Raw genomic sequence first — 23,821 nt, 5'->3', positions numbered from 1 at the left:
TCACAGTGCCACCCCCCTCCCCATGTCTAAAGAGTTTCTCACTTGTTTTGCTTAACCCATGAATCTGCTGTATAACTTCATCCCTCCAGCTGCAAAGTCATCTCCTCCTCTGTGCAGGAAGTGGGAACACCACAGGAGACAAAATCCAATCAGAACTTCCTCCAGGGACATGGCTAAGGTCTTTTGCACCTCCTACCTCCAAAAAAAGAGCTTCCCTCCCTCATTTTATGTGTGTGTGGTGTTGTCCTTGAGCAAAATCTCCCATTTTCTCTTCGTCCTTTTTCCTACTTTGAAAGTCTGAGTCCCTCCCCCTCTCCCCTTTATCAACGGGAAGTCCCTCTGGCTGTCTAACTTCCATTCCTCCAGCTGCAACATCATCCGATCTCCCCACCCCCACCTCCCGCCCTTCCTACTCTCCCTCCCTACTCCAAGTTCTCGGCTTCTCATCCCCAGAAGGATGTCCTACTTCGTTCGTCCTTGCTCTCTCTACTGCCGCCAGGAACCGACTCTGAGAAGGCAGCGAGTCTCGTGACCTTCCCGAGCCCACCGTGTTCGAGGCCAGCGGGCGGGGGCAGCCCCGGGGAAGGGCAGGGCGGGGCGGGGGGAAGAAAGGGAGTTTTGTGCGGCGCCCGGCCCTGCGCCCTCTTCCGAGCATCCTGCGGGCCCAGCCTCTCCTTGCGCCCGCGCAGTCCCTACCGCAGTCTCAGCTGCAAGCTGCAGGATCGAGCCGTGGACCCGGCGGAGACCCCGGGAGGAGACCACAAACTTCGCGGTGCCGCACGCTAACCCCGGTCCTCAGCCGCCCGCCGGTAGGTGAGCGCGCCCGCAGCCCGGCCGCCGGAGCCTGGGAGGGAGGAAAGACGGGAGCGCCCGCCGGCCGCCCCGTAGTCCGCGCCCCCCATCCCGCAGCCTTGCCTCCGAGGCTTCGGCGCACCCCACTCTCTGACCCTTGATGCCTCCGCGAGGTCCGCGGTGGGCCAGCCCGGAGCGCCTACGGCCCCTGCTGCCATCTCGTTCCCTGCCGCTGGCACCCTCACTGCTGCTTGTAGTGAGACCAGCAGCCTTCCTGGAGTCCGCGGGCTAATAGGAGCATCCTTCTTGGTCCTCGTGTCCTCCCTGCTGCGCGCTCCTTCGCTGCCTTTGTTATGGGTAGGGTGGCGGCGGTCTGAGTCAGCCCCCAACTCCGTGCGTCGTGAGGGCAGCACCGCGGGAGGCGCCTAGCAAAGCAACCCGGCTTAGGGCCACCTTCCGTAGCCCGCAGGCAACGGGTGAGAGCCGCTGTTCGCTGATCCCGGGGCCCACTGGAGCTGGAATCTCATTCTGCCACTTACTTGTTATTTGACCTTGGCCAAGTTAGTTGGCCTCCCTGGACGTAGGGTTCTTCATTCATGTAATGCCTCTCAAAGTTGAGGTTATACAAAGGAGGCATTTAGTAAGAGACCTGGGTCAGGTACCACTCCAGTTTTCCTTCCCAGAATTGCCAGGAGCTGGGAACTCCCTCCCCTCAGATATTTCCAAAATAGCTCTGCCCACATTGGTTCTAACAGGACCAAGAGACTTGCTATCAATTTTGTTTATCACCATTAATATCTGTGGTTACTCTATTCCAGACAATACCAAGGGACAGTAGTTACTCATAGACCTACTTATTCACAGTATCACCACTGCCTATGCTGTCATGGCTAACTTTGCCATTGATAAAAGCATCATCACATTTCAGATTTTATACTAGGAGGAGCTACAATACAATAGCTCATCTGGTGATGTTTAATAGTATTATTATTAGTTGTGCTTCCAGTAAATAGGACTATTTATACCATTACAGAACTGAAATTACTCCTGCAAGCCCTGCTAAAGCCTGGCTGTACTGTGTAGGGTCTTGTTGCTGCTCACACTGCCACTAAGGATAGCTGAGAGCTTCCCTCCTGTTAGGACCTGAGCTCCGGCCTCCTGTGCATCCCAGCTGACCCTACTGAGCACTGGAGCTTGGTTCCCACAGCACAAACCTTGAATGTGAGCTGGTGGACATTCAACATGGAGTTGGTGGTTGTTGGGTCACACATAGACACACAGAGCCTGGTCTTGATTCTCTGTGAATTGGTCTATGAAGCCTTGTGAGAGAGATGGACGGCCATGGTCAGACAGGAATGATAATGTAACAAGGGCAAAGTTTCTTGAACAGGTTGGGAAATGAAAGACAAGGGCAGATATCCAGACATTGGAGCAAGAAGGAGAGAGTTGGAGAGAAGACTCACTGGTATGGCATCAGGGGAAGGGACAGGAAGACTGCTGAGCTCTCAAGGTTAGGAATAGAGTGGTGTGTCCTACTCTGGAGAATGAGAAGATGGAGTGGAGTGGGGTGTGTGTGATAGAGAAGGCCAAGGCCTGGACCCCTGGGACTGAGTCTGGCACCAGATAAGGGATGCCTAAATTTTCTCAGGACTCCTAGCTATACCAATAAAGGGCTAAGGCCCAAGCTTGATGTGACTGGCAGGTGGGGTGGGAGTAGTAGAGTTCTGACTGAGAACCATACACCCTTTCTGATCAGTGACTCCCATTTCTAGAGGTAGGGGTGAGGCACCTTCTGTGTTCCAAGACAGCCAGGTCCTCAGCCTCGGACCTTCTCCCTTCATTTCCCCACCTTCAAAACAGAAGCAAAAGGAGGGGATCCAGGGCATTGGGTCCCAGAGTGGCTCCAACTATATGAGTTTCTTGGCCGCGCATCAGAGAGCCAGGAGTCAGGTCTGTGAGCAGCTCCAGCTCTAGCCCAGAGAGAGAGGACGTAGAACTTGACACAGCTCAAATGCATGGCTAACAGTTTCCCCAACACCACAGACAATGGCTGCTCATACCAAGTAGTGCCCCCAACCCCAGAAAACAGTCCTCTCAAGGTGCCCTCATGCCCGGAGCCAGTCTCAGTTTCTCTGATCTGGCCTCATCAAAGGTGAGAGACATGCCCTGGGCATATGACTCCTGCCACTCCTCCCTTGACTCTGAGCCTGAGGAAATGCTGCCCAGTCACAGTGGGGGAAACAGAAGTTCGCAGTGGTAAGGAGGCATTCCAGGAGAATCTGGGAGAAGATGGGGATTTCTCACCAGCTCAGGCACAGGAAAGGGGGACATGTGTGAAGGCTGAGCCTGAGAAGGCAGGGAAGATGAAGGCCTGCAGTGGGAATGAGTAGCCAGTGGGGAATAAGCCTGATCTCTAATAAGTCTTGCCTGTAGTCTAATCTTCATGTCTCCTGTTGCACCATTGGTCTTTTCCATGCAGACTTGGATCTTCACGGTCCTCTAAGTCTAGCCTTAAAGAGGACATTGAACACTAGCTCTGCAGCCTTCCCTCCTGAAGGCCCATTGGCCTGGTTCCTGACTTGTCTTCACTGGGGACTCAGGGTCAGCCGTATCCCTCTCTGGGTCCCATTTCTCAATGTAATAGTCCAGGCGTCCCCAAACTACGGCCCGCAGACCACATGCGGCTCCCTTGAGGCCATTTATCTGGCCCTCGCTGCACTTCCGGAAGGGGCACCTCTTTCATTGGTGGTCAGTGAGAGGAGCACTGTATGTGGCAGCCCTCCAATGGTCTGAGGGACAGTGAACTGGCCCCCTGTGTAAAAAGTTTGGGGACCCCTGTATCCCTCCATCATGAAAGTGTAATGCTTTGAGATCTTCACAGAAATATTCTGGGTTCTCACAGAGCTTCTGATACCCAAGGAGGGAGATGGCCCCTCCCATTTATTCTCATCACCCTCCTTAGACTGCCCCCCAGTTCAAGGTTAGGCTGGGGGAAGGGAGAAGCTGGATGGGGGCCAGACTGGCAGAGACAGGGTCTTTGTCCCAGCTGGTTTCTGAGCCAGGAGATCCAGTGGGAAAGCCCGTGCCAGGCAGAAAGGAAAGGCTGGGAGGAAGAAAAGAGAAGGCAGCTAAGAAGGGGGGCAGAGGATGCTGGGGAGTAAAGAGAAGAGTGTCCTTATAAGTAATGGTGGAGTGGACGGAGGCCATGGAGGGGTTGCTCTGGGGAGAAGTTGTGCATTGCCTGGATTCAGTTTAGAAGGCCCTCCTGGAGGAGGCCGGGAGGATATGGTACTCAGGGAGGAAGGGACAGGGTTGTGAAGGGAGGCTGAAGTAGGTATCATGGGAGATAACTCTGGGTTCCAAGAAAGAGTCTGGCACTGGAGGGACAAAGGGAAGTCTAAGTGTAATAGCACTCACCTATTCATGCTATATGCTATAAGCATTTATTGAGCTCCTACTGTGTGCTGGATGCTGTGTCTATTTGTACAGGATTTTTTAGGATATAAAGCATTCTCAAAGCACATAGCCTCCTTACAAGCTGTGAGGTTGTAGTAATGGTGCTTTTACAAGTAAGAAAACAAAGGCCCAGAGAGTGTAAGGAACTTACTTTTAAGTCACACAGAGAGTTGACTAGAACCAAGGTTTTGGCTCTGGAGAATTTCTTGGTGGGGAGAAAGGGATCAGAAACAGAGAGTTAATGGTGACATAGAAGCAGTGGGCTTCTGGGATCAGGATATGGGTCAGTCCACATGGATATGGTAGGGAGCCAGGGAAAGTCCATCTCGAGGTCTAACCCCATCTTTCTTCCTCAAGTCCCCCCATCAGCCTGCAGCATGGCCCCACTGTTCCTGCCCTTGCTGGCAGCCCTGACCCTGGCCGGGGTCCCTGAGGCCTTAGCTGATGCCCTGGAAGGGGACAGCTCAGGTAAGCAACCCCCTTAGGGCTACTTTCTCTGTCTCCTGCATGCGTCTTCCCTATGGAAGTTGAGTGGCCTTTTGTTCTGCTCTAAGCAAACTCCTCCAGCTTGGGGACTCAAGGAGGAGGAGACAGAATTTGGAGGACTGTGGGGAAGGGTCTGGACTGAGAGCCTTGGAATAAGGGATGAGCTGTGGTAGGGCGGTGAAATGTGGGGGTAAGATTAGGGGTAGGGCACAAGGTACAAGGCTGCCAACCTCAGGTGGAGGGTGGGGGACCCTTGGGAGAGCAGGAGGGGCTGGGAGGCAGAACAGAGGTGGAGTTGAGAGAGACTCTCAAGAGACTAAAAAATTTTGAGCATAAGGCTGTAGGACCCAGGGGCGGGTTAGAAGACTGCTGTGGGGCCCAGTAATGTGGGGGGCAGAATTGACTAGGAGACTTTGGGGAGGGGCCTGGAGATCTAGAAGTGGGTTTGTAGGACCCTGGGGGCTGGGCCCAGATTATTGGGGACAGTTTAGGAAAACCCAAAGGTGACACCAAGGAATCTTGGTTGGGGCCTGAGGGACCCTGGAGCAGGTCTTGGAAACCTGGGCGGGGACCCGGTGGACCCAGGACTGAAGTTCCAGCCGGTCCTATCTGCCCACAGAGGACCGGGCCTTCAGCGTGCGCATTGCCAGCGCCCAGCCGCTCCAGGGCGTGCTGGGCGGCACCCTCACCATTCCGTGCCATGTTCACTACCTGCGGCCACCGACGAGCCGCCGGGCCGTGCTGGGCTCTCCACGGGTCAAGTGGACCTTTTTGTCCGGGGGCCGGGAGGCCGAGGTGCTGGTGGCAAGGGGACTGCGTGTCAAAGTGAGCGAGGCTTACCGGTTCCGCGTGGCTCTGCCCGCCTACCCGGCATCACTCACCGATGTCTCACTGGAGCTGAGCGAGCTGCGGCCCAACGACTCAGGCATCTACCGCTGCGAGGTCCAGCACGGCATAGATGACAGCAGCGATGCTGTGGAGGTCAAGGTCAAAGGTGAGAGGGCAGGACCGGGGAGAAGTCCCCGGAGTGGGGGCGAGGGAACTCCAGTCCTCAGGGAATCCACAGTCTGAGGGGGAAGCAAACACACCTGGAAGACACAGACTGGGTTGACTGGGTTGGAAAAGGACTGATGAAATCCAGGCCTTTGTTACTCCTTTCTCTCTTCAAGTAGAGGAAATTCTACCTACAGTTTCACTTAAGCCCCTCATTCTGTAGAGTGAGCTTAATTTGGACTTCGTCCTTCGTTGACAGAGGAGTGACAAGAGAGGTGAGAGGAGGTCAGTGTGCAGAGTGATCATGCCTCAGGAGTCCTCTCTGCCTCTTAGGGGTCGTCTTTCTCTACCGGGAGGGCTCTGCCCGCTATGCTTTCTCCTTCGCTGGAGCCCAGGAGGCCTGTGCCCGCATCGGAGCGCGCATTGCCACACCGGAGCAGCTCTATGCAGCCTACCTTGGGGGCTATGAGCAGTGTGATGCTGGCTGGCTGTCCGACCAGACCGTGAGGTGGGCTGGGGTTGTGGACCAGGAGCTTCTAGTTGTCTCAGAGGTAGCTGTGGCCTCTGGTTCTGCCAGGGGCTGCCTGCTGCCTCAGGCTGGCCATAGAGGGCTCCCTGCCTCCTGGGAATGAAGCTGGTCTGCAGAAGATGGGTGAGAACCTGCCCTGGAGGTGTGCATCCCTGCAGAGCTGGGAGGACAACTGACTGCATGGAAAGGCAATGTGATTTAGGAGAGTCACCATGGGATGGCTCCCTGGTGAAGGCATCTATCATTCCTCCCCAGGTATCCCATCCAGACTCCACGAGAGGCCTGTTATGGAGACATGGATGGCTTCCCTGGCGTCCGGAACTATGGAGTGGTGGACCCGGGTGACCTCTATGATGTCTACTGCTATGCTGAAGACCTAAATGGTGATTAGGGCTGAGGGGTTCCTAGGGAACAAGCCTCTTCTCTAGTGCTACCCATGGGTCCTCCTGGGGCCTCTGCCTGGACCTCATTGCCCCTCTTGTGTTTAAGGGGGCAGCCAGAGGTAAGGAAACAATTGATGTCCCTCTCTCCAAACACTGTCATAGAAGCAAGTTCATGGTCAAAGCCTCAGGCAAGTGATAAGAGACTGAGTTTTGATTCTGCTGCTACCTGCTATGCATCTATCTACCTCTTAGCATCTGTAAGCCTCAGTTTCCTTTTTTGCAACATGAGGAAATTGGGCCAGTTTCCTTTGAACAATAATATCCATCCTGAGGTTCTATCCAAACTTTGATCCTATGAAGTAAGATAATTGACTCTATGTCACAGATGAGGAGACTGAGGAGGCCTAGAGAAGCTTTCCCAGGGTCCCCGTGGGAAGCCAGGGTGGAAGAGGCTACTAACTTCCTGGTAACCCAGACTCCTCTTCTCCACCAGGAGAGCTGTTCCTGGGTGCTCCCCCAGACAAGTTGACATTGGAGGAGGCACGGGCATACTGCCAGGAGCGGGGAGCAGAGATTGCCACCACAGGCCAACTGTACGCAGCCTGGGATGGTGGCTTGGACCACTGCAGCCCAGGCTGGCTGGCCGATGGCAGTGTGCGCTACCCCATCATCACACCTAGCCAGCGCTGTGGTGGGGGCCTGCCTGGTGTGAAGACTCTCTTCCTCTTCCCCAACCAGACCGGCTTCCCTAACAAGCACAGCCGCTTCAATGTCTACTGTTTCCGAGGTGAGCCCACCTGCCTGCAGGAACTGAAACCAACATCACAGAGGCAGAATAAGCCCTGAAGTCCCACCCCAGCGATGAGCATTTCCTCTCAGGTCTTTGCCATTTGCCTTAAGGAGGCTTGAGTGATGCTTAGCTTATCACCTAGGGTGCTAATTCTGGTCACACCCTCTGGCTTGACTGTGTGACCTCAAGGAGTGCTCACTGTTGGCATCTCACCTCCCTCCACATTAGTAGTCCATGACTTGTCTCAGTTTCAAAGTTGCTTCTCTTATATTGGGATACCAAGTATGTTTCCGTTTCTGGTCAGCTCATTGGTAGAGCAGTGATTACTGACATTCTTTGAATCCAACGAATGATTTGCTCTAGTTAACCAAATACCTTCAAGAGCCCTCAGAAGGATTTCCAGAACCTTCAGTTAGAAGGTGTCATGCCTTTAACTATCAAATATTAATGGACAGACATAGGTTTCCCCACAGGGAACAGATCCTCAAGGACAGCTGGGTGTAGAGATGGCTTCCTGACCACATCTTATATTGGGAGATGGGGGAGCAGTGCTTGGGATCCCCAGAGGCACAGGGCCCAGGCCAAGGGTAGCTGAAAATAGAGAGGAACTGCTATTACATGTCTGGGTCCTTGTCCCAAATGTGTGCCTGTAGTATTGGTAAAGGGGCTGGAGGAAGAAATGGGAGGAAAAGAGGCAGCCTTTGCCCTCAGGGAGCCCCAAGTTTGAATGGGGAAGACATGGCTCCTGCCATGGGAGTCTCCATTCTAAGGGAAGCAAGACACCTTGCTCCCAGCATGAGCAGGGGCTGAGAAAAAAGCATTATTTTCACTGGGACAGATCTCCGGACATCTTTGGCCTGAGATGGGGGGGGGTGGATAGGGAAGTGAAGTCCATGGGAAAACAGGTCCATCTAAAAATGTTCCTGGAACAGGAGAGATAATGATAGTGATGACAGCTAAACTTCTATGCACTAATTATGATTATGTGCCAAGCACTGTTCTGGGAAAAAGTGGAGAGAGGAACCGAATCAGGAGCAGAGGGGAGAGAAATAAATGACTATGGTTGTGAGCAGGTGGAAGACAGAGGCTGGTGATGGCACAGGTGTGCTGGTCTGGCAGTCGCAGGGCTTACTGGAACAGGTGACAAGGGCAGGACGTGCTGGCCTGTTTCAACTGGCTGAGCACAGATGGCCCTCAGGGTTTTTCTTAGCCCAATTTCACACTCACTTCATTTGTTTTCTGTTCTTAGCTTACTTCCCTAGAGACAAGGTAATCTGTTCTAGAACTCTGGTTATTTGAAGAGAACAGACCCTGGAAAGATAGTCTGTTCTGCCTCAGTACTGAGATCCTAGATGTTGACTGTTGAATGTTCTTCCTGCCCTGTGCCCTTAAGCTCTCATGTAGTGACGGCAGCCTGTCCCTTTTCATTTCAAAAATCTTGGGATGACTGGAATACCTCACACCTTGCCCTGAGCCCAAGGTGCAGAGGCCATTTTATCCATCCTCCTGCCTCCATCCCTTACTCAAGGGAAGATCTCTCCCCTGAACCTGTCCTTACCATTCTATCTAAAGCAGTATTTCCCATCCTGTCTCTTTACTCGCCTTAATTTTCCTTTATATGATAACATTATATGTTTATTTGTTTATTATTTGTATCTAGAATATAAATTCCCTTGAGGGCAGGAAGCTTTGCTCTCCACTCTATTTCCAATGCCCTGATGAATGCTTGAAATGACACATAGTGGGCACTGGATTAACGCTTGAGGAATCAGTGATGAAGTCCTAGGGTACTTCCATGCCCCGTGGGTGCTCCACAAGGAATATGAGAGAGAACTGAGAGAATCTCACGGTCTCTAACTCTAACCCAGAACACTCACATGTAGGCTATGACCTGGGAGGACAAAACCACCTATTTAACCCCAACCCCAACTGGCATTTAACTCCTGCAACAGATGCTGCTCAGCCCTCTGCCTTCCCTGAGGACTCCAACCCAGCCTCTGATCTGGCCTCTAATGGACTGGAGGCCATTGTCACAGTGACAGAGACCCTGGAAGAACTTCAGCTGCCTCAGGAAGCTGTAGAGAGTGAATCCCGAGGAGCCATCTACTCCATCCCCATCCTAGAGGATGGAGGAGATGGAAGCTCCACTCCAGAAGACCCAGCAGAGGTCCCTAGGATCCTTAAAGGTAACACAAATCCCTTATCCAGAGCAGGTCTGCACCTGAGAGGTCGGGGCAGAAGCCCAGCCTGATGCTGGGGTTATGGTGGCACAACTCTACCCTGTCCTTCCTCAGCATCTCAATGGTGCAAGACATCTCTCCTGTCCCTCTTCCAACATTTGCCTTTCCAGAAAATTCCACTCCGAACTCTCTGGGTCTGGAGATGTTTGGACTGAGGAGCTGCTTTTTGGGAAGGTTGGACCTCCTTTGTCTGGTCTCTCTTCTACCTCACCTACTCAGACCAGACTAGAGAATTTTAACAGACCAGGAGAGGGAGATGCAAGGACCGTGTGTTGCCTCAACATTGCAACTCCTGTTGAAATTCTTCTGGTGTGGAGCAAAGAGAGCTTCTCCCAGTGCTGACTCTTCCTCTCCCCCAGGCCTCAACCTCTCTAGCTGACTTTCTCCCCTTCCCACTTCTTCCTGTCCTCTTGTGGGGGCTGTCCCTGGTGCTGAAATATCTGTGCTTTGCCTAGAATTGGAAACCCAATCCATTGTACCTCCCATGGGGTCCTCAGAAGAGGAAGGTGAGGCATTGGAGAAAGAAGAGAAATACAAGGATGGAAAAAAGAAAGAGGACGAGGAAGAAGTGGAGGATGAGGCCCTGTGGGCCTGGCCCAGCGATCTCAGCAGCCCGGACCCAGAGGTCCCTCTTCCCACTGAGCAGGGCCTAGAGGAGTTACTCTCTCAGGCATCTCTGTCGTCGGCAGTTCTACAGCCTGGTGCATCACCACCTCCCAGGGGAGATCCAGAGGCTCCCAGACCTCCAAAGGCCCTAGGACTACCCACTGAGATGCTGTCCACTCCCAGGGAGGGAAACCTGGCATCCCCTCCACCTTTCACTCCAGTTGGGGCAAGAGAGGTGGGGGAAGAGACTGGGGGTCCTGAGCTGTCTGGGGTCCTTCAAGGAGAGAGTGAGGAGGCAGGGAGCTCCGAGGATGCCCCTACTCTGCTTCCAGTCACACGGGCCCCTGAGGGTACCAGGGAGCTGGAATCCCCCTCTGAAGAGAATTCGGGAAGAATTAACCCAGCAGGGACCTCAGTGCAGGCCCAGCCAGTGCTTCCCACTGACAGCGCCAGCCATGGTGGAGTGGCCGTGGCCCCCTCATCAGGTAACTTCGCCCAAGGCTCTGCTTCCCTATTTCTCCTCCTCCTTCTCCCCCTGCAGCTCTGGGTCACCTGACCTGTAGTCCTTGCACCAGATCTCCTGTCTTTTGCCTTGATTCTCCTACCCACCCTTACCTATGGATTTCCTATCTTGGATACTGCACCATGTGACTTTTATCCCAGCTCTGATTCCTTACCCTTGTGGCCCCCAATGATCCCCACCTTGTGACCCTCTCCCTGTTTCTGAAATCCTCACCTTATTACCCAAGCCCCACCACTAATCACCTCAGACTCTCTCCTACTCTCGGGCTCTCCACCTGTGACTCACATCTCACGGACCCCACAGAGCGCCCACATGTCTCATGCACTAGGGTGCCATCACCGCCTGTTGCCTTCTTCAAGGGCCAGGCTAGCCTCCCATTGCTCTCTCTGCCTGTCCTGTGTACCATCCCCTTCAGCCACCTCCTACTGATATCAGGGAAGCCTGGGACCTCATCCCCACCTCTTAACCTCTGGGGTCCAGGAGAGCCCTTAATCCCACAGAGCCTTAAGCCACTACTTCTGTGAAGTATTTTTTTTCAATTGTTTCATGGAAAACAAGCCTTGGAAATAAATCTCTATTAAATTACTTTATAACCAAAACTCTGGTAACCTCTGTCTCTACCCCCAGCTATCTGCTGTCTTCATTCCATAGATTCACATCACTGCTAGCTCTTTGATACTTCTCATTGATGCTGTGGTCTTCCTCACTTTTTCTCTCCTTCTCTTTCTGTGTCTCTTTCCCTTGCTTCCATTTTTCATCTTTAGCCTGAACCTTTTCCTGTCCTAACAGCCCCTTGTTGTTATCTCATCGTATCCTTCTCAGGCCTGTCTCCATTTTCTTCCCTGAATGCTAAGACCCCAAATCTGACTGTATACATACCCCAGAGAAGTCTTTGTTCATCCGTCTGCACCAGTGCTGGGATGTGTGATCCCTCATTCTTGGTGGGGAGAAACTACCACAGCCCGGATTGTGCATGTGTGTGTTTGTATTCATTTCTGGTCCATCTCAATGGCTCCAATATAAATCCACATATACAGAGTAGTGACCAAAAATGTCCTTCTTAGCATAGATGCAGTTTCCTAGCATACAGGTGTCCCAGGGCCCATATCCCTCTTCCACTCTGACATCTCAGCTGGGGGATGGTATCTAACTGATCCCACTGCCCACAGCCTCCCCCTCTTCTACTAACCCTGCACTAATGACCATCCTCACCCCATAGGAAGAATAGTTTCAATTTCCCTAAACCCAAAGGATCTCAAAGTCCCTAATGCTGGAGAAGACACAAATCAGGAAGCAAGGAGAGAAGTATAGAGGAAGAGGGAACTGGTCTGAGAGAAGCCCTACTTGCTCAGGGAAGGTTAAGCTTCCCAGTGGAGATCACTGCAGAAGGCTAGAATGTCCTCAGTCTCCAGACCCTCTCTCCTAGATGGCCCAGGGTGGTCTAGGGATCCTTGTATCACATCTAAGCTCACACATTTCAACTGTTGGCTCCCTCACAGATGGCCCTGGAGTTCGGTGCTGGTGGGGTGGTGAGGGATTTGTGGGAAGAGGAGCACCATGGGTGCCGTGTCTTAGTTGCCGACCTGGAGGTCAAGAAGAGGTCTGGCCTGCAGTTGCAGCACAATGGAAGGGAAAGCTTTCTGGTTGTATATAGTAGTTGTCCCAAAGAGGGGCAGGAAGGAAGACCAGAAAGTCTTAAGAGGAGTTTCTTCACCCCATCCTGCTTATCCTGGCTCAGGTTCAGCCAAGGGGGAGGACCTATGACCTGGGCGGGACACCAAGGACCAAGTTAGAGAGTTTCTGTCCTCCAGGGTTGGAGGGCTGGAGAGAGAACAATAGGAGGAGCAGGAAAATGTGAGGAATGAGGGACGGGTCAGAACTCCTACCCTTTGTGGAGCCTAGTGCTTAAAGAATTAAATAAAACATCTCCCCTTTCCCCTTGGTGGGTAGGTAGAACTATTGGCAAGTGGGGAGATGACAGGGGGAGAGGTGCTGAAACAACTGACTCATTGTACCCCAAACTGATCATCCCAGCAAAATTTTAAAAATGGACTCCAGCTTCTCCTCCTCTCACCTCTGCTCTGATCCCTACCAGGCATTGGAATCTTGAGCCATAGTGAAGTAATGTGGGCCTTGGCCTTGGCTGCTAGGGGTGGATACCATGGTTTGAAGGGTCCTGCCCAGGGATGGTTTTACTTCCCAGGGCTGAGAGCCCTGACCTGTGCTATCATTCTGGGGGGTTATCTTCCTCTGGGTCATCAGGACCAGAAAGGAGTAGAATCTGACAGCTGCTCAGCACCCAGGCTCAGCCTAAGGGCAGTCAGCCACCTCCTACCCCAGGATCTATAGAGAGTGTCCAGAGAAGAAAGCAGATGGCCTAGCCAGATGGAACTGGATCCAAACAGCAGATTTCAGGCCTTCAGGGTAGTGTGTTAGTCTAAGAAGACTGCCTGGAGAAGAAGGAGCCAGAAGGAGGAAGCAAGATGGGTCAGAGGGGTTTCTAAGCTGATGAACCTATAGAAAGCCCGAACTAGAGGGTGAAAGGAAAGCCTGGTAAGGAGAAAGCATCTATTGAGATAAAAAAAAAAGAGGAGGCAAAGAGTTTGGGTGATATTGAGGGAATGTGTGGGGCCAGCATTGCAAGAGAGCAGGGGCCACTGCCGCTTTAGTCCTGAGCCAGGAGAAAGGGGCTAAGGCATAAAGTGAGGGAAGTGTATTGAATCTTCCCTCAGCTCCTGGCACTGACTCTACCCAGTGGACAGCAGGAGAAATGGTTAGCTTCCATTTGGATCCCTCTCCCCAATATCAGGTCCCAAGAGCAGTAAAGGGCAGGCCATACTTGCTGGTGGATGTGGGCATTCTCTTGTTCTCCATTTCCCTGCAGCCCACCCCAACTGTACAGAACTGTTCTGGGACCTGGCTCAAAGACAAGGGGGTGGGGGACTAAACTGGAGAGGTAAAGTGACCTGCCCAATGTCACCCAGCAGAGCTACAAGCCAGATGAGAGTCCAGGTCTCATGACTGACAACCCAGTATCTTTCCCCTTTGGGGTTGGGTTCTGAGGGCATTCCTGGCCACTTCCCTCCTACCCCACCCTGTTAGACTGGACCCACACTGGTTGATGGATATGACAAATGGCCAGCACAGAGTTAAGCCAATACTCAAGTGGGGGGCGTCAAGAGAAGACGGGGTGGGGTGAAACCCAGAATTCAGGGCTGGGTTCTAACCAGAGATAGGTTCCAGGAAGAACTTTTAGGGTGCTATCATAGCTCCCAGAACAAGGGGGTTAGGGCTGCGGACTCTCTGAACCCTCTCCAGAAGGACTCAGGCAGCAGAGTCATGCTCTCCTGTTCCCCCACTTCACTTCTCTCCCCCCTCAGGTGACTGTATCCCCAGCCCCTGCCACAATGGTGGGACATGCTTGGAGGAGGAGGAGGGGGTCCGCTGCCTGTGTTTGCCTGGCTATGGGGGGGACCTGTGCGATGTTGGTGAGTGTGTTTGAGGGGCTGGGGTGGGGTGGGGTAGATCTGAAGCCTGGACCCTGCCACCACGCACTAGTTCCAGAGGAAGGAGGGAGGGAACTGGTTTTGACTTTGTCATTGATGAATCCAATTTTAGGCAAATCACCTATCTGAGCCCTACCCTCAACTTTCTCGTCTGTTAAGTGGAACCAAAATGCCTCTCACAGGAGGCATTTAGCACACTCAGGAGTACTTAGCACACTCCTGGCATTTGAAGTCAACACATGCCAGTTTCTATTCTCCTGGAAAGAGAGAAGCGTGCAGTCCTTCTTCAGGATTAAAGATTGCAGAGACCGAGGCCAGGACTCCCACCCCTCACCCTGGTCCGCAATCTCTCAGAGAAGGTCCCCAGCTGGCACCAGGGATCCTCCAGGATCCTCTTCCCTCTCGTTCTCTAACTATTTGGCACCGCCCTCCCGCCGAGCCCCGCCCACTAAGGCTGTGGTGTGGGAGGAGCCAAGACCCTATCTAGTCATCTGGCGCCTTTGAGTTGCCGGATTCTCCCTCCTAAATTGCCCGCCCTTCTGCGCCCCAGGCCTCCACTCCTGCAGCCCCGGCTGGGACGCCTTCCAGGGCGCCTGCTACAAGCACTTCTCTACACGAAGGAGCTGGGAGGAGGCAGAGACCCGATGCCGAATGTACGGCGCGCACCTGGCCAGCATCAGCACGCCCGAGGAACAGAACTTCATCAACAGTGGGCTGGGGACGGGTGGGAGGGGACCCTGTGACCTTCTCTCTCTCACTCACACTCACTCACTAATCAACTAATTAATGAATGACTGTGTTAATTAATTAACCCCCTTATGTATTAATTCAGGTACTTATTACTTGGTTTACCTCACTGAATGAGGCTCATCCTATTCGTTCACTTTTCCTTTCTCTCTCCCTCCTCTCCATTCCACACGTGGGCGGTGGGGCTTGAGGCAGGGAAGGCTGGAGTTCGAGCAGGAAATGCACCTGCATCAGCTTGGCAGTGGCTCAGGGGCCACCTTCAGGCTCTCCTACCTCCATCAGCTTTCCCCGACTCTGACCTCATTGAACGTTCTTACACTTTTTCTAGTTTCCCTTTTCTAGCCCGGGTGATATTTTTCTTCTTCCCTCACCCACCACGTCTCTGACTTTCATCAGGCCAATGGGCAAAGGTTGGAGTGAGGGTAGCGCAGAGATTGGGGGGCGGGAGGCACTTCGGCGGTCACCCACCGACCGCTTGATCCCGGGGAATGGCTGCCATCTGCTGGCAGCGAAGTTCACTGCACACCGTTTCCCCTGCGGTTCTTTCCCAGATCGATACCGGGAGTACCAGTGGATTGGGCTCAATGACAGGACCATCGAAGGCGATTTTCTGTGGTCAGATGGCGTCCCCTTGGTGAGAGGCTCCCGCCGCCTCTCAAGCTGTCTAGGGTCGCTTCTTCGAAGCACTTTCGCCTTCACCTCCAGTGACCCCAATCTTCCCTTTCCTTTTTCTGGCTCCTTCCTTTCCCCATGCCCTTTTTCTTTCCCTGGGCCCTCTTGCCTTCTTTGTGTCCCTCTGTCTCCTCTTCTGGTTCCCATTATCCCTCCTCCCAAAGCCCCTGACCTCTCCTTTCCCCTTCCGGGAGTCCCCTACTCCCCAGCCCCTAGCTAGTCCTCTCCTGTGCCCCTCCCACCCTTCCTTCTCCCCAATCCTCCAGGTCCATTCCTCTTAGTGCTCCTTTGCTGGAGCTCCTCACCACCTCTCCATCCCACCCCTGTAGCTCTATGAGAACTGGAACCCTGGGCAGCCTGACAGCTACTTCCTGTCGGGAGAGAACTGCGTGGTCATGGTGTGGCATGATCAAGGACAATGGAGTGATGTACCCTGCAACTACCACCTGTCCTACACCTGCAAGATGGGGCTGGGTGAGAGTGGACAGGGGAAAGGAGGGGTAGGGGCTCAGGATCGGGGAACTGATATGTGTATAGAAAGAGGGTGCAAAGCTGCACGGAAGAGTCAGAAATGTGTCCCAGACCACGAGTATGGGAGAGATAACAAATTAGATGGGTCCACTCAGAATCCTGCCCTTTTTTGTATCAGGTTGTAGCCCACTCTCCTTCTCATCCTGATTCTGAGAACTGTCACTCATAGAGCCAAGTTCCCAGTTTCTGACTGTGTCTCCCATACAGTGTCCTGTGGGTCCCCACCAGAGCTACCCCTCGCTCAAGTGTTTGGCCGCCCACGACTGCGCTATGAGGTGGACACGGTGCTCCGTTACCGGTGCCGGGAGGGGCTTGCCCAGCGCAACCTGCCGCTGATCCGCTGCCAGGAGAATGGTCGCTGGGAGCCTGCCCAGATCTCCTGTGTGCCCCGCAGGCCTGTGAGTGCCAGGAGGAGGCGGGAGGCACTAGCAGTAGCACTGGGCTCCAAACCTAGTTCTGTCAGTCACTGGCTGTGTGACTTTGGAGTAATCACTGCCCTTCTCTGGGGCCGAGGGAAGGAGGTGGGTTGGATGCTCTGGGGTTCCCTTCAATGCTGATGTCAGAACATTTGGCCAAGTTCTGGGCTCTTAAGGGCTGAGCCAGGGCAAGTGTTTGACAAGGTCAGGTATCAGGAGCAAGAACATCAGGGGGCTCTGAGAAGAGAGAGAAGGAAGAGGAGCCCAGGTTGGAGGGTGAGTGTGTGTGTTTTCCCCAGTCTCGAGATCTGCGCCCAATGAAGGTCCCAGAAGGACAGCAGGGGAGGCTACTGGGGCCCTGGAAGGTGCTGTTGACTCCTCCTTCCAGTCCTGTTTCAGGTCCCTAAGGGGCAAGGCCTTGAAGACTGCAGCCCCCAACAATGCCCTCATGCCCCACCAAGGGAACTGACAACATGAGAAGGGTAGAGCGGGAGTCCAGGTGACAGTACCTGAGGAGCTTCTGGGAAATAAATACCTGGGCAGCTCCAGCCCAGCCAAGGCCCCTTCACTCCTACACTGAGCATCAGGGTTTTCCCTCAAGGCCCTGAGTAGTTCCTAAGTGGCTCAACTGTCCTCTCCTGGCCAGCCATTCTGTCCCCTCCATTCCCCCGGGGTCTCTATGTCCGCTCATTCTCAGTTTTCCAAGGGAATGAGTTTACAGGATGGTGTACCTGTAAAACCAGCAGGAAATAAAGCTGTATTTGAGCCCAAGCACCCAAGCAAGTTTGATGCTTCTGAAAGAGAGAGAATTGGACTTGGAACGAGTCTCACAGGATAAGTAGACCTGGGTTTATCTGATTTGTAAAGTCAAGGAAGTTTCCAAGATGTCTGAGGATATAGATTAGTGCCTGGTACAGAGCAGCTGCCCAGAGTTTATGGGATTTAGGAACCCACAGGGATTGGGGGGGACAGCATTAGGGTGTTTGGAAGGAGCTGGAGAGCCCAGAGTGCCCAAACAGACATAGACAGTTCAGTCTGGGGAGGAGCTGAGGGCCGGGAGAGGAAAACAGAGGTGCCCCAGTTCTGAGGTTCCAGAAGGAAGTTCACTGGTGGTGATGGAGGGGGTGGGGAATGGGTGAGGGTGAAAGGAATGCAGGTCTGGGGGTTAGATTGCAGGAAGACTTACTTGCAGTAGAGAAGGCAGAGATGCAAGAATAGAGGACACGCGATAAGAGAGGAGGGAGCATCCCCCGCCCTGTTGGAGGCTGGGCTCTGGGGAATGATTTGTAGGTCTCCAGGTTGTAGCCCAGCGGGAGGAGTTCTATAACACCGCCAGAGGGCGCTGCGATATATTTTTTTCTTAGTTGCCCAAGTAGGAGAACGGGCAGTTGGCTAGGGTGGGGTGTTGCGAGGGAGGTAAGACTTCCGTCCAGGCTGAGCTGGCCTGGGACTGTGAGTCAGCGGAGGTTAAGATAGTGAGGTCACTCTGAGAACTGAAGAAAGAATGACCAGCTGTGCGTGTGCGTGTGCGTGTGTGTGTGTGTGTGTGTGCGCGCGTGTGTGTGTGTGAGTGTGCGCGAGCACGCTCCCGCGCACACTGCCTCATCGCAGTACACACAATTGTGCCTTTGTGTCAAGATACCATGTCTGTCATGTGCACACATTTCTGCTTGTACCCACTGTGATACCACATTCACCAGCATGGACAATTCTTACTCGTTTTCCTAGAAGCCGGTTAAACCTGGTAAGACTAAGAGAGAAAGGCAGACCCAGAGGAATAAAAGGCTGAGAGAGTGACAGGGAAAGACATAGAGACAGCAAAGCAAAGCAAGGGCTTTCCCAGGCCTTCCCTGCCCAGCTCCTGGACCTTCTCCATCCTGTACACTACTCCCAACCAGCTGGTCTCTGAGATACCAGCTCTGATCACTTACCCCACCTTCGGCCCTCCCCACACAACCCACCCTTGTCTAGCTAGGAAGTAGGGCTGTTTCTTAAGGAGCTACAGGAAAGAAGATGATTTGGGAACCCTCACTTGATCCTGTACTACCTTTCAGTTGCTCACTCCTTGCATTTTTAGGTGGGTCAAGGAATTTAGCTGGAATCACCAGTGGATCAAGACCAAGGTGGGCCTCTGAACATAGTGCCTGAAGAAGAGAAGGCTGATGAGAGGACAGTGTCTGTCCTCAGGTTCTCAGGGGAGGTTCTCTGAGAAATCTATGCTCACAGAGATGGAGTTTAGATAGCAGGTTGGATTACCCACAGAGACCCTGGTGGGAAGGGCCTTTGGCTTCCCAGCACCTTAGTGCTTTCTCACTGCACCTCCCTCACAGCGGCAGGCAGGGGTCTACCATCTTCTCTGATCTATGGATAAGGAGCAGTCCAGAGGTTGGCACAGAGCTGGAACTGGAATCCTTTCCCCTCTCTGAACACTTGCTGGGCTGCTTAGGCATGACTGCTTAAAACGGAAGCCTTCGAGCCCTGGCCAGATAGCGTGGCTGGTTAGAGCATTATCCCAGAGCACAGAGGTTGCTGGTTTGATTCCCGGTCAGGGCACTGTCTCTCTCCTGCTCTCTTCCTCCCTCTCTCTAAAATCAATAAAATAAATGTGTTTTTTAAAAAAAGAGGGAGAGAGGCTTTGTTGGGTTTCCTGGGAAAGGGGGAACTGGACTAGGGGTGACTCAACACCCTGCACAGAATCCAACCCTTGCTCTGGGAGAGAGAGAGAGAGAGAGCGCGCGCGAGGGAAAGAGAATGGGACCTGTCTTGGCCTGGGGAGGGAAAATTGGCCCCTTATGAAGTGTCCGTCTGTCTCTCTGGAAAGTTGGGAGTAGGGGTACACCTATATCTGCCTCTGTCTTCAGGACATAGCACAGAACTGCCAAGTCCCTGGATCTGTGGTTAAACCCTCAGCCCTTCCCACATGTCTAAAACGGGGTCCCTTACAGGGTTTCCTGTTCTCTGGGGATGAGAGGGAAGTCAGAGAGTGTATGGGTATAAACGGAACAGGGAGGTCCAGCCTGGGTGAAAGTCAGGCCTTGGGCATTGCAGAAGGGCCTGAAAGCCTGATGAGATGGGCCTTCATGGTCCTCAACTGCCAGGGACCCCAGCTTCCTCCAAAGCTGATCTGACACACACCCCACCTCTTTTTTCCTCTCCACTCCCCATATCCCCACCCCTGACTCTTACACACACTGCCCTGACTTCACTGGGGCCTTTGTCCCATCCTGAGGCCCTGTCTGTGGGCCTGCTCGTATGCAGAGAGAGAAAGGGCCCCATTGTCCTGTTTGCCTGCTGTGACACAGCAGCTCCCAAAGACTTCCAAAAATGCTCAGCCTATCAGACCCTTGTGGGTGGGAGGGCTCTCTGTGGAGGCTGCAGTCAGATCTCTCTCTACTATTCCCCAGACCAGGGGTCCCCAAACTTTTTACACAGGGAGCCAGTTCACTGTCCCTCAAACCGTTGGAGGGCCGGACTATAAAGAAAACTATGAACAAATCCCTATGCACACTACACATATCTTATTTTAAAGTAAAAAAAAAACAGAATGGGAACAAATACAATATTTAAAATAAAGAACAAGTAAATTTAAATCAACAAACTGACCAGTATTTCAATGGGAACTATGCTCCTCTCACTGACCACCAATGAAAGAGGTGCCCCTTCCGGAAGTGCGGTGGGGGCCGGATAAATGGCCTCAGGGGGCCGCATGCGCCCGCAGGCCATAGTTTGGGGACCCCTGCCCCAGACTAAAGGCTCTTCCTGTGATCTAACTTCTGCCTTGCCTGCTACAAAGCAACCTCCTTCCTCCTAGGAAGGAAGAACTGAAAGATTCAGGATAGAGATTCAGGTAGATTTAGGATCCCGCAGGGGTTGGGGAGACAGCACCAGGGTGTTTGGAAGGAGCTGAAGTGCCCGGAGTGCCCAAACAGACATAGACAGTTCAGTCTGGGCAGGAGCTGAGGGCTCCTTCCAGGAGTAAGGAAAGGAAGAGGTTGGGAAGGAGAGGAGGAAAACAAAAGAGGAAAAAGGAAAAAAATGTGAGAAAATTCCCTCTGAGAGACTCAGCTCTACTTAATCACCTGGTGGGTGGCTCTTCCTTAGACAGCTTGTTAACAGAGGTAAGGCCGTTGACCACTTTGGACTGGAGCACTTAGGGGAAGCAGCCCACAGCCACCTGACCCATGTCCTGTGAACTCCAAGTGGAATCTAGGAACTCTTAGTACGTTGACAAGGGAAGGCTCCCTGCCTTAGTTTCCCCTTGAAGGCGAGTTGAAGTTCTCCTTGACATATAACTTCTTGGCAAATGAGATAAATAGAAAAAAGGAAGAAATCCAGGAGATATCAAGTGATTCAGGAGTTGGAAGGAACCAGGGAGGAGTAAGAAAAGTAAGTGGAAGACAGAGGAAAAGTGAAACGAGGAGATGGGGAAGAAGAGTGAGTGGAGAGTGAGGCTGATAGGGAGGCGTCTTTTCAGCCGAGAAGATGAAGTCCCAGAGGACCCAGAGCAGCTAGGCATCTCCCTACCGCTCAAGTCTCCCAGTTTCCCTTCCTGGGACCCTGGGGCTCTGTCTTATCGGCAGCTGAGTCCACAGCTGCTGGGAAGTGGTTCCTCACAGTGGCCCCCTGACTCCTGCCTCTGTTTATTTCTGGAGTCACAGCTGAGTTATGGGGGCGGGGAGAGTGAGTAGGGCTAAAGGGAGGGCAGTGTGAAGCTGGGAGAGGAGAAGTCTGTAGGGGGCAAGAGGGCGCTAGGACCTGGGACTCTGGGGCTTGGGGCAAGAGGGACTGGCGCCACAGCATCAAGAACAGGTGTTAGAAAAAAACAAAAACAGGTGTTAGGTGACAGGAGGGGCATCCACAGTGGAGAGCCTGGAATAATGGACTTAAGGAAAGAGTGGGTGTCAAGGAGGCGGAGTCTACTGCTCCTGAAATGTTGGCAAAGAGGCAAGCCTGATGTGGGTGTTGGGGTGCTGGGTTAGAAAGAGGGGAGAGGAAAAGGGGTCCCCAGGGTGGACGGAAGCAGGGAGGTGTGTGAGGGAACTCTGAACACTGAGAGGAAACAGGGCCATGTTTTCCTCTACTACCCATTGCAGCCTGGAGGGCCCTCACCTGGGGCCATTCTGTCTCTCTTCCTGCCCCAAGCCAAGTCCTTCCTCCACAGTTGGGTGACTTGAGACTTTCCTCCTATCTTTCTAAGGTGGGTCTGTGGACTCAGGAACAGGTGCCTGGGTTTTTTCTTTATTCTCAAGCCTTTTCTTTTCCCACCTACTATGAAGGTCCGTCCTGTTGCAGGAGCCTCCTGGAACTAAGCCTCCCTATGGCCTGGGGGCAGGGCCCAGTGAGGACGCAAGAGCCCCTCCCAAGCCCAGGGCCCTCTTGGGTTTTCTCAGCTTGGGCAACTTAGTCTGCATTCCCTCCCCTCTCTATGGACAGCCTCAGAGGGCACATTCCAGCTGAAATGAAATCACATTCTTCCTTCCCTGCCTGGCAAGGATGACATTGCTGACAGCAGCTGTGACACCACAGGGTCAAGTGGCAGCAGCTGGTTCCCCAAAGAGGGACTGAGAAGGGGGCGCTAAGGAGCCAGGGCCTTTGGCAGCAATGAATGAGTCTTTGCTCTGAAGAGGCCAAAGCAAGAGGAGCAGCCCTTGCAGCAGAAGAGATAAAGGTGAGACCCAGGGTGTCAGAGCTGCACAAAACTTCAGAGGATGAGCCAGTTATACAGAGGGAAAACCAGGGTTCCCAACACCACCTTCTGAGAGAACCCTGGAAGGGACACCCTCCCTCTCCCAGTCCCTGAACTGGGCTCTCACAGCAGACATAAAGGCTCGGGGCCCTTTAAGAAGCCCCACTCTGAGCTCCCTTGGCTGGAGCCCAAAGCCTTGGCCTTCGATTTCCTCTCAGACTCTGGCAGCCACAGGGGCAACAGGAACAGCATCGGGCTGGGCTGAATGGAAAGCTCAGCCCTGACCTCACCCTCTATAGCCCTCAGCCTGCACAGCCTTATAAGGAAAGGCCCTAAACAAACGAGGAAGCCACCTGGGGGTGGGGGACCGTCCCCACTCAGAAGCTATATTTACCCAGAGGAGGCCCCAGAATAACCTCCCACTTGTCCTGCTCATAGGGGGAGGGTGCTGGGGACTCCACCCTCCCAAGTGCTTCCTGTTGTCAGACTTCATCATAGTCATTCAATCCAAGTTTACTGAACACCCTTGCCCCCCTCCTCCGGGCACTGGGCTGGACAAAGGCCTAGTTTTCTGGAGCTTTCTACCTTACAGGGTCTACCCAGGTGCCACAGTCCCCTGGTCCTCCTATTCTCTGACCTCTCCTCCTGCCCCGACCCAAGTGTCTCCTCTCTGCCCAGGGTTCCCTGAGGGCTCTGTCTGGGCAACCTCTAGGCCAAGAACTCTCTAATTTTTGTCTCCAATCCGGTCCTCTCTCCTGAGCTCCACGTCTCACCCTCCTCCTGGGCATCCCTCTTAGAGCTCACAATTTCCTGCAGAATCTTCCAGCTCAGAGATGGGGCCAGTATCTCCCAGCTACCCAGGCTAAAGCCCTAGGAGCCTCTGCCGCCATATCCCCCAGGCCCCACAGTGGAGCACAAGTCCTAAAACTCTGCTGCCCCTTTGTGCCTCCTCCCCATCCCCCTGCAGTAGCCATCCTAAAGCAATCTTGCTCACTCTGGGCCATGCTCACAGTAGTCAGATTTTATTTAAAATTCAAACCTGGCCCTGGCCGGTTGGCTCAGTGATAGAGCGTTGGCCTAGCGTGCGGAGGACCCAGGTTCGATTCCCGGCCAGGGCACATAGGAGAAGCGCCCATTTGCTTCTCCACCCCTCCGCCGCGCCTTCCTCTCTGTCTCTCTCTTCCCCTCCCGCAGCCAGGGCTCCATTGGAGCAAAGATGGCCCGGGCGCTGGGGATGGCTCCTCGGCCTCTGCCCCAGGCGCTAGAGTGGCTCTGGTCGCAATATGGCGAGGCCCAGGATGGGCAGAGCGTCGCCCCATGGTGGGCGTGCCGGGTGGATCCCGGTAGGGCGCATGCGGGAGTCTGTCTGACTGTCTCTCCCTGTTTCCAGCTTCAGAAAAGAAAATGCAAAAAACAAAAAACAAAAAACAAAATAAATAAATAAATAAAATTCAAACCTGGTCAC

General features: G+C 53.4%; 1 protein-coding gene across 4 annotated transcripts; it reads left to right on the top strand.

Moving 5' to 3' along the window:
- The first annotated feature begins 606 nt into the window (after positions 1 to 606).
- Positions 607 to 19,138, top strand: BCAN (brevican). 4 transcript variants are annotated; one of them, XM_066362170.1, is made up of 15 exons: positions 607 to 809; positions 4,606 to 4,716; positions 5,354 to 5,728; positions 6,061 to 6,235; positions 6,512 to 6,639; positions 7,133 to 7,426; positions 9,382 to 9,615; positions 10,125 to 10,760; positions 14,179 to 14,286; positions 14,855 to 15,013; positions 15,603 to 15,685; positions 16,053 to 16,197; positions 16,462 to 16,652; positions 18,748 to 18,793; positions 19,001 to 19,138. In XM_066362170.1, exons 2-14 carry the CDS (start codon positions 4,626 to 4,628, stop codon positions 18,763 to 18,765), a joined length of 2,637 nt encoding a protein of 878 aa, XP_066218267.1. In that variant the 5' UTR covers positions 607 to 809; positions 4,606 to 4,625; the 3' UTR covers positions 18,766 to 18,793; positions 19,001 to 19,138. The 4 variants fall into 4 exon arrangements, with proteins under 4 accessions (XP_066218267.1, XP_066218265.1, XP_066218264.1 ...); XM_066362168.1 differs by having other exon boundaries at positions 18,748 to 19,138; XM_066362167.1 differs by lacking the exons at positions 18,748 to 18,793; positions 19,001 to 19,138 and adding an exon at positions 16,970 to 17,480.
- Positions 19,139 to 23,821: the final 4,683 nt, after the last annotated feature.

Source organism: Saccopteryx leptura, chromosome 2, assembly GCF_036850995.1.
Source record: "Saccopteryx leptura isolate mSacLep1 chromosome 2, mSacLep1_pri_phased_curated, whole genome shotgun sequence".
In the NCBI taxonomy this organism is placed as follows: Eukaryota; Metazoa; Chordata; class Mammalia; order Chiroptera; family Emballonuridae; genus Saccopteryx; species Saccopteryx leptura.
This window is presented reverse-complemented; position numbering and strand designations above follow the sequence as displayed.

Bases quoted from the DNA above. Each gene is read 5' to 3' on its own strand.
- BCAN (XM_066362167.1), top strand. From the start codon at position 4,626: ATGGCCCCACTGTTCCTGCCCTTGCTGGCAGCCCTGACCCTGGCCGGG. The intron at 15,014-15,602 runs GTGGGCTGGGGA...GTTCTTTCCCAG, and splicing joins GGAACAGAACTTCATCAACA to ATCGATACCGGGAGTACCAG. The intron at 15,686-16,052 runs GTGAGAGGCTCC...CCACCCCTGTAG, and splicing joins GGTCAGATGGCGTCCCCTTG to CTCTATGAGAACTGGAACCC.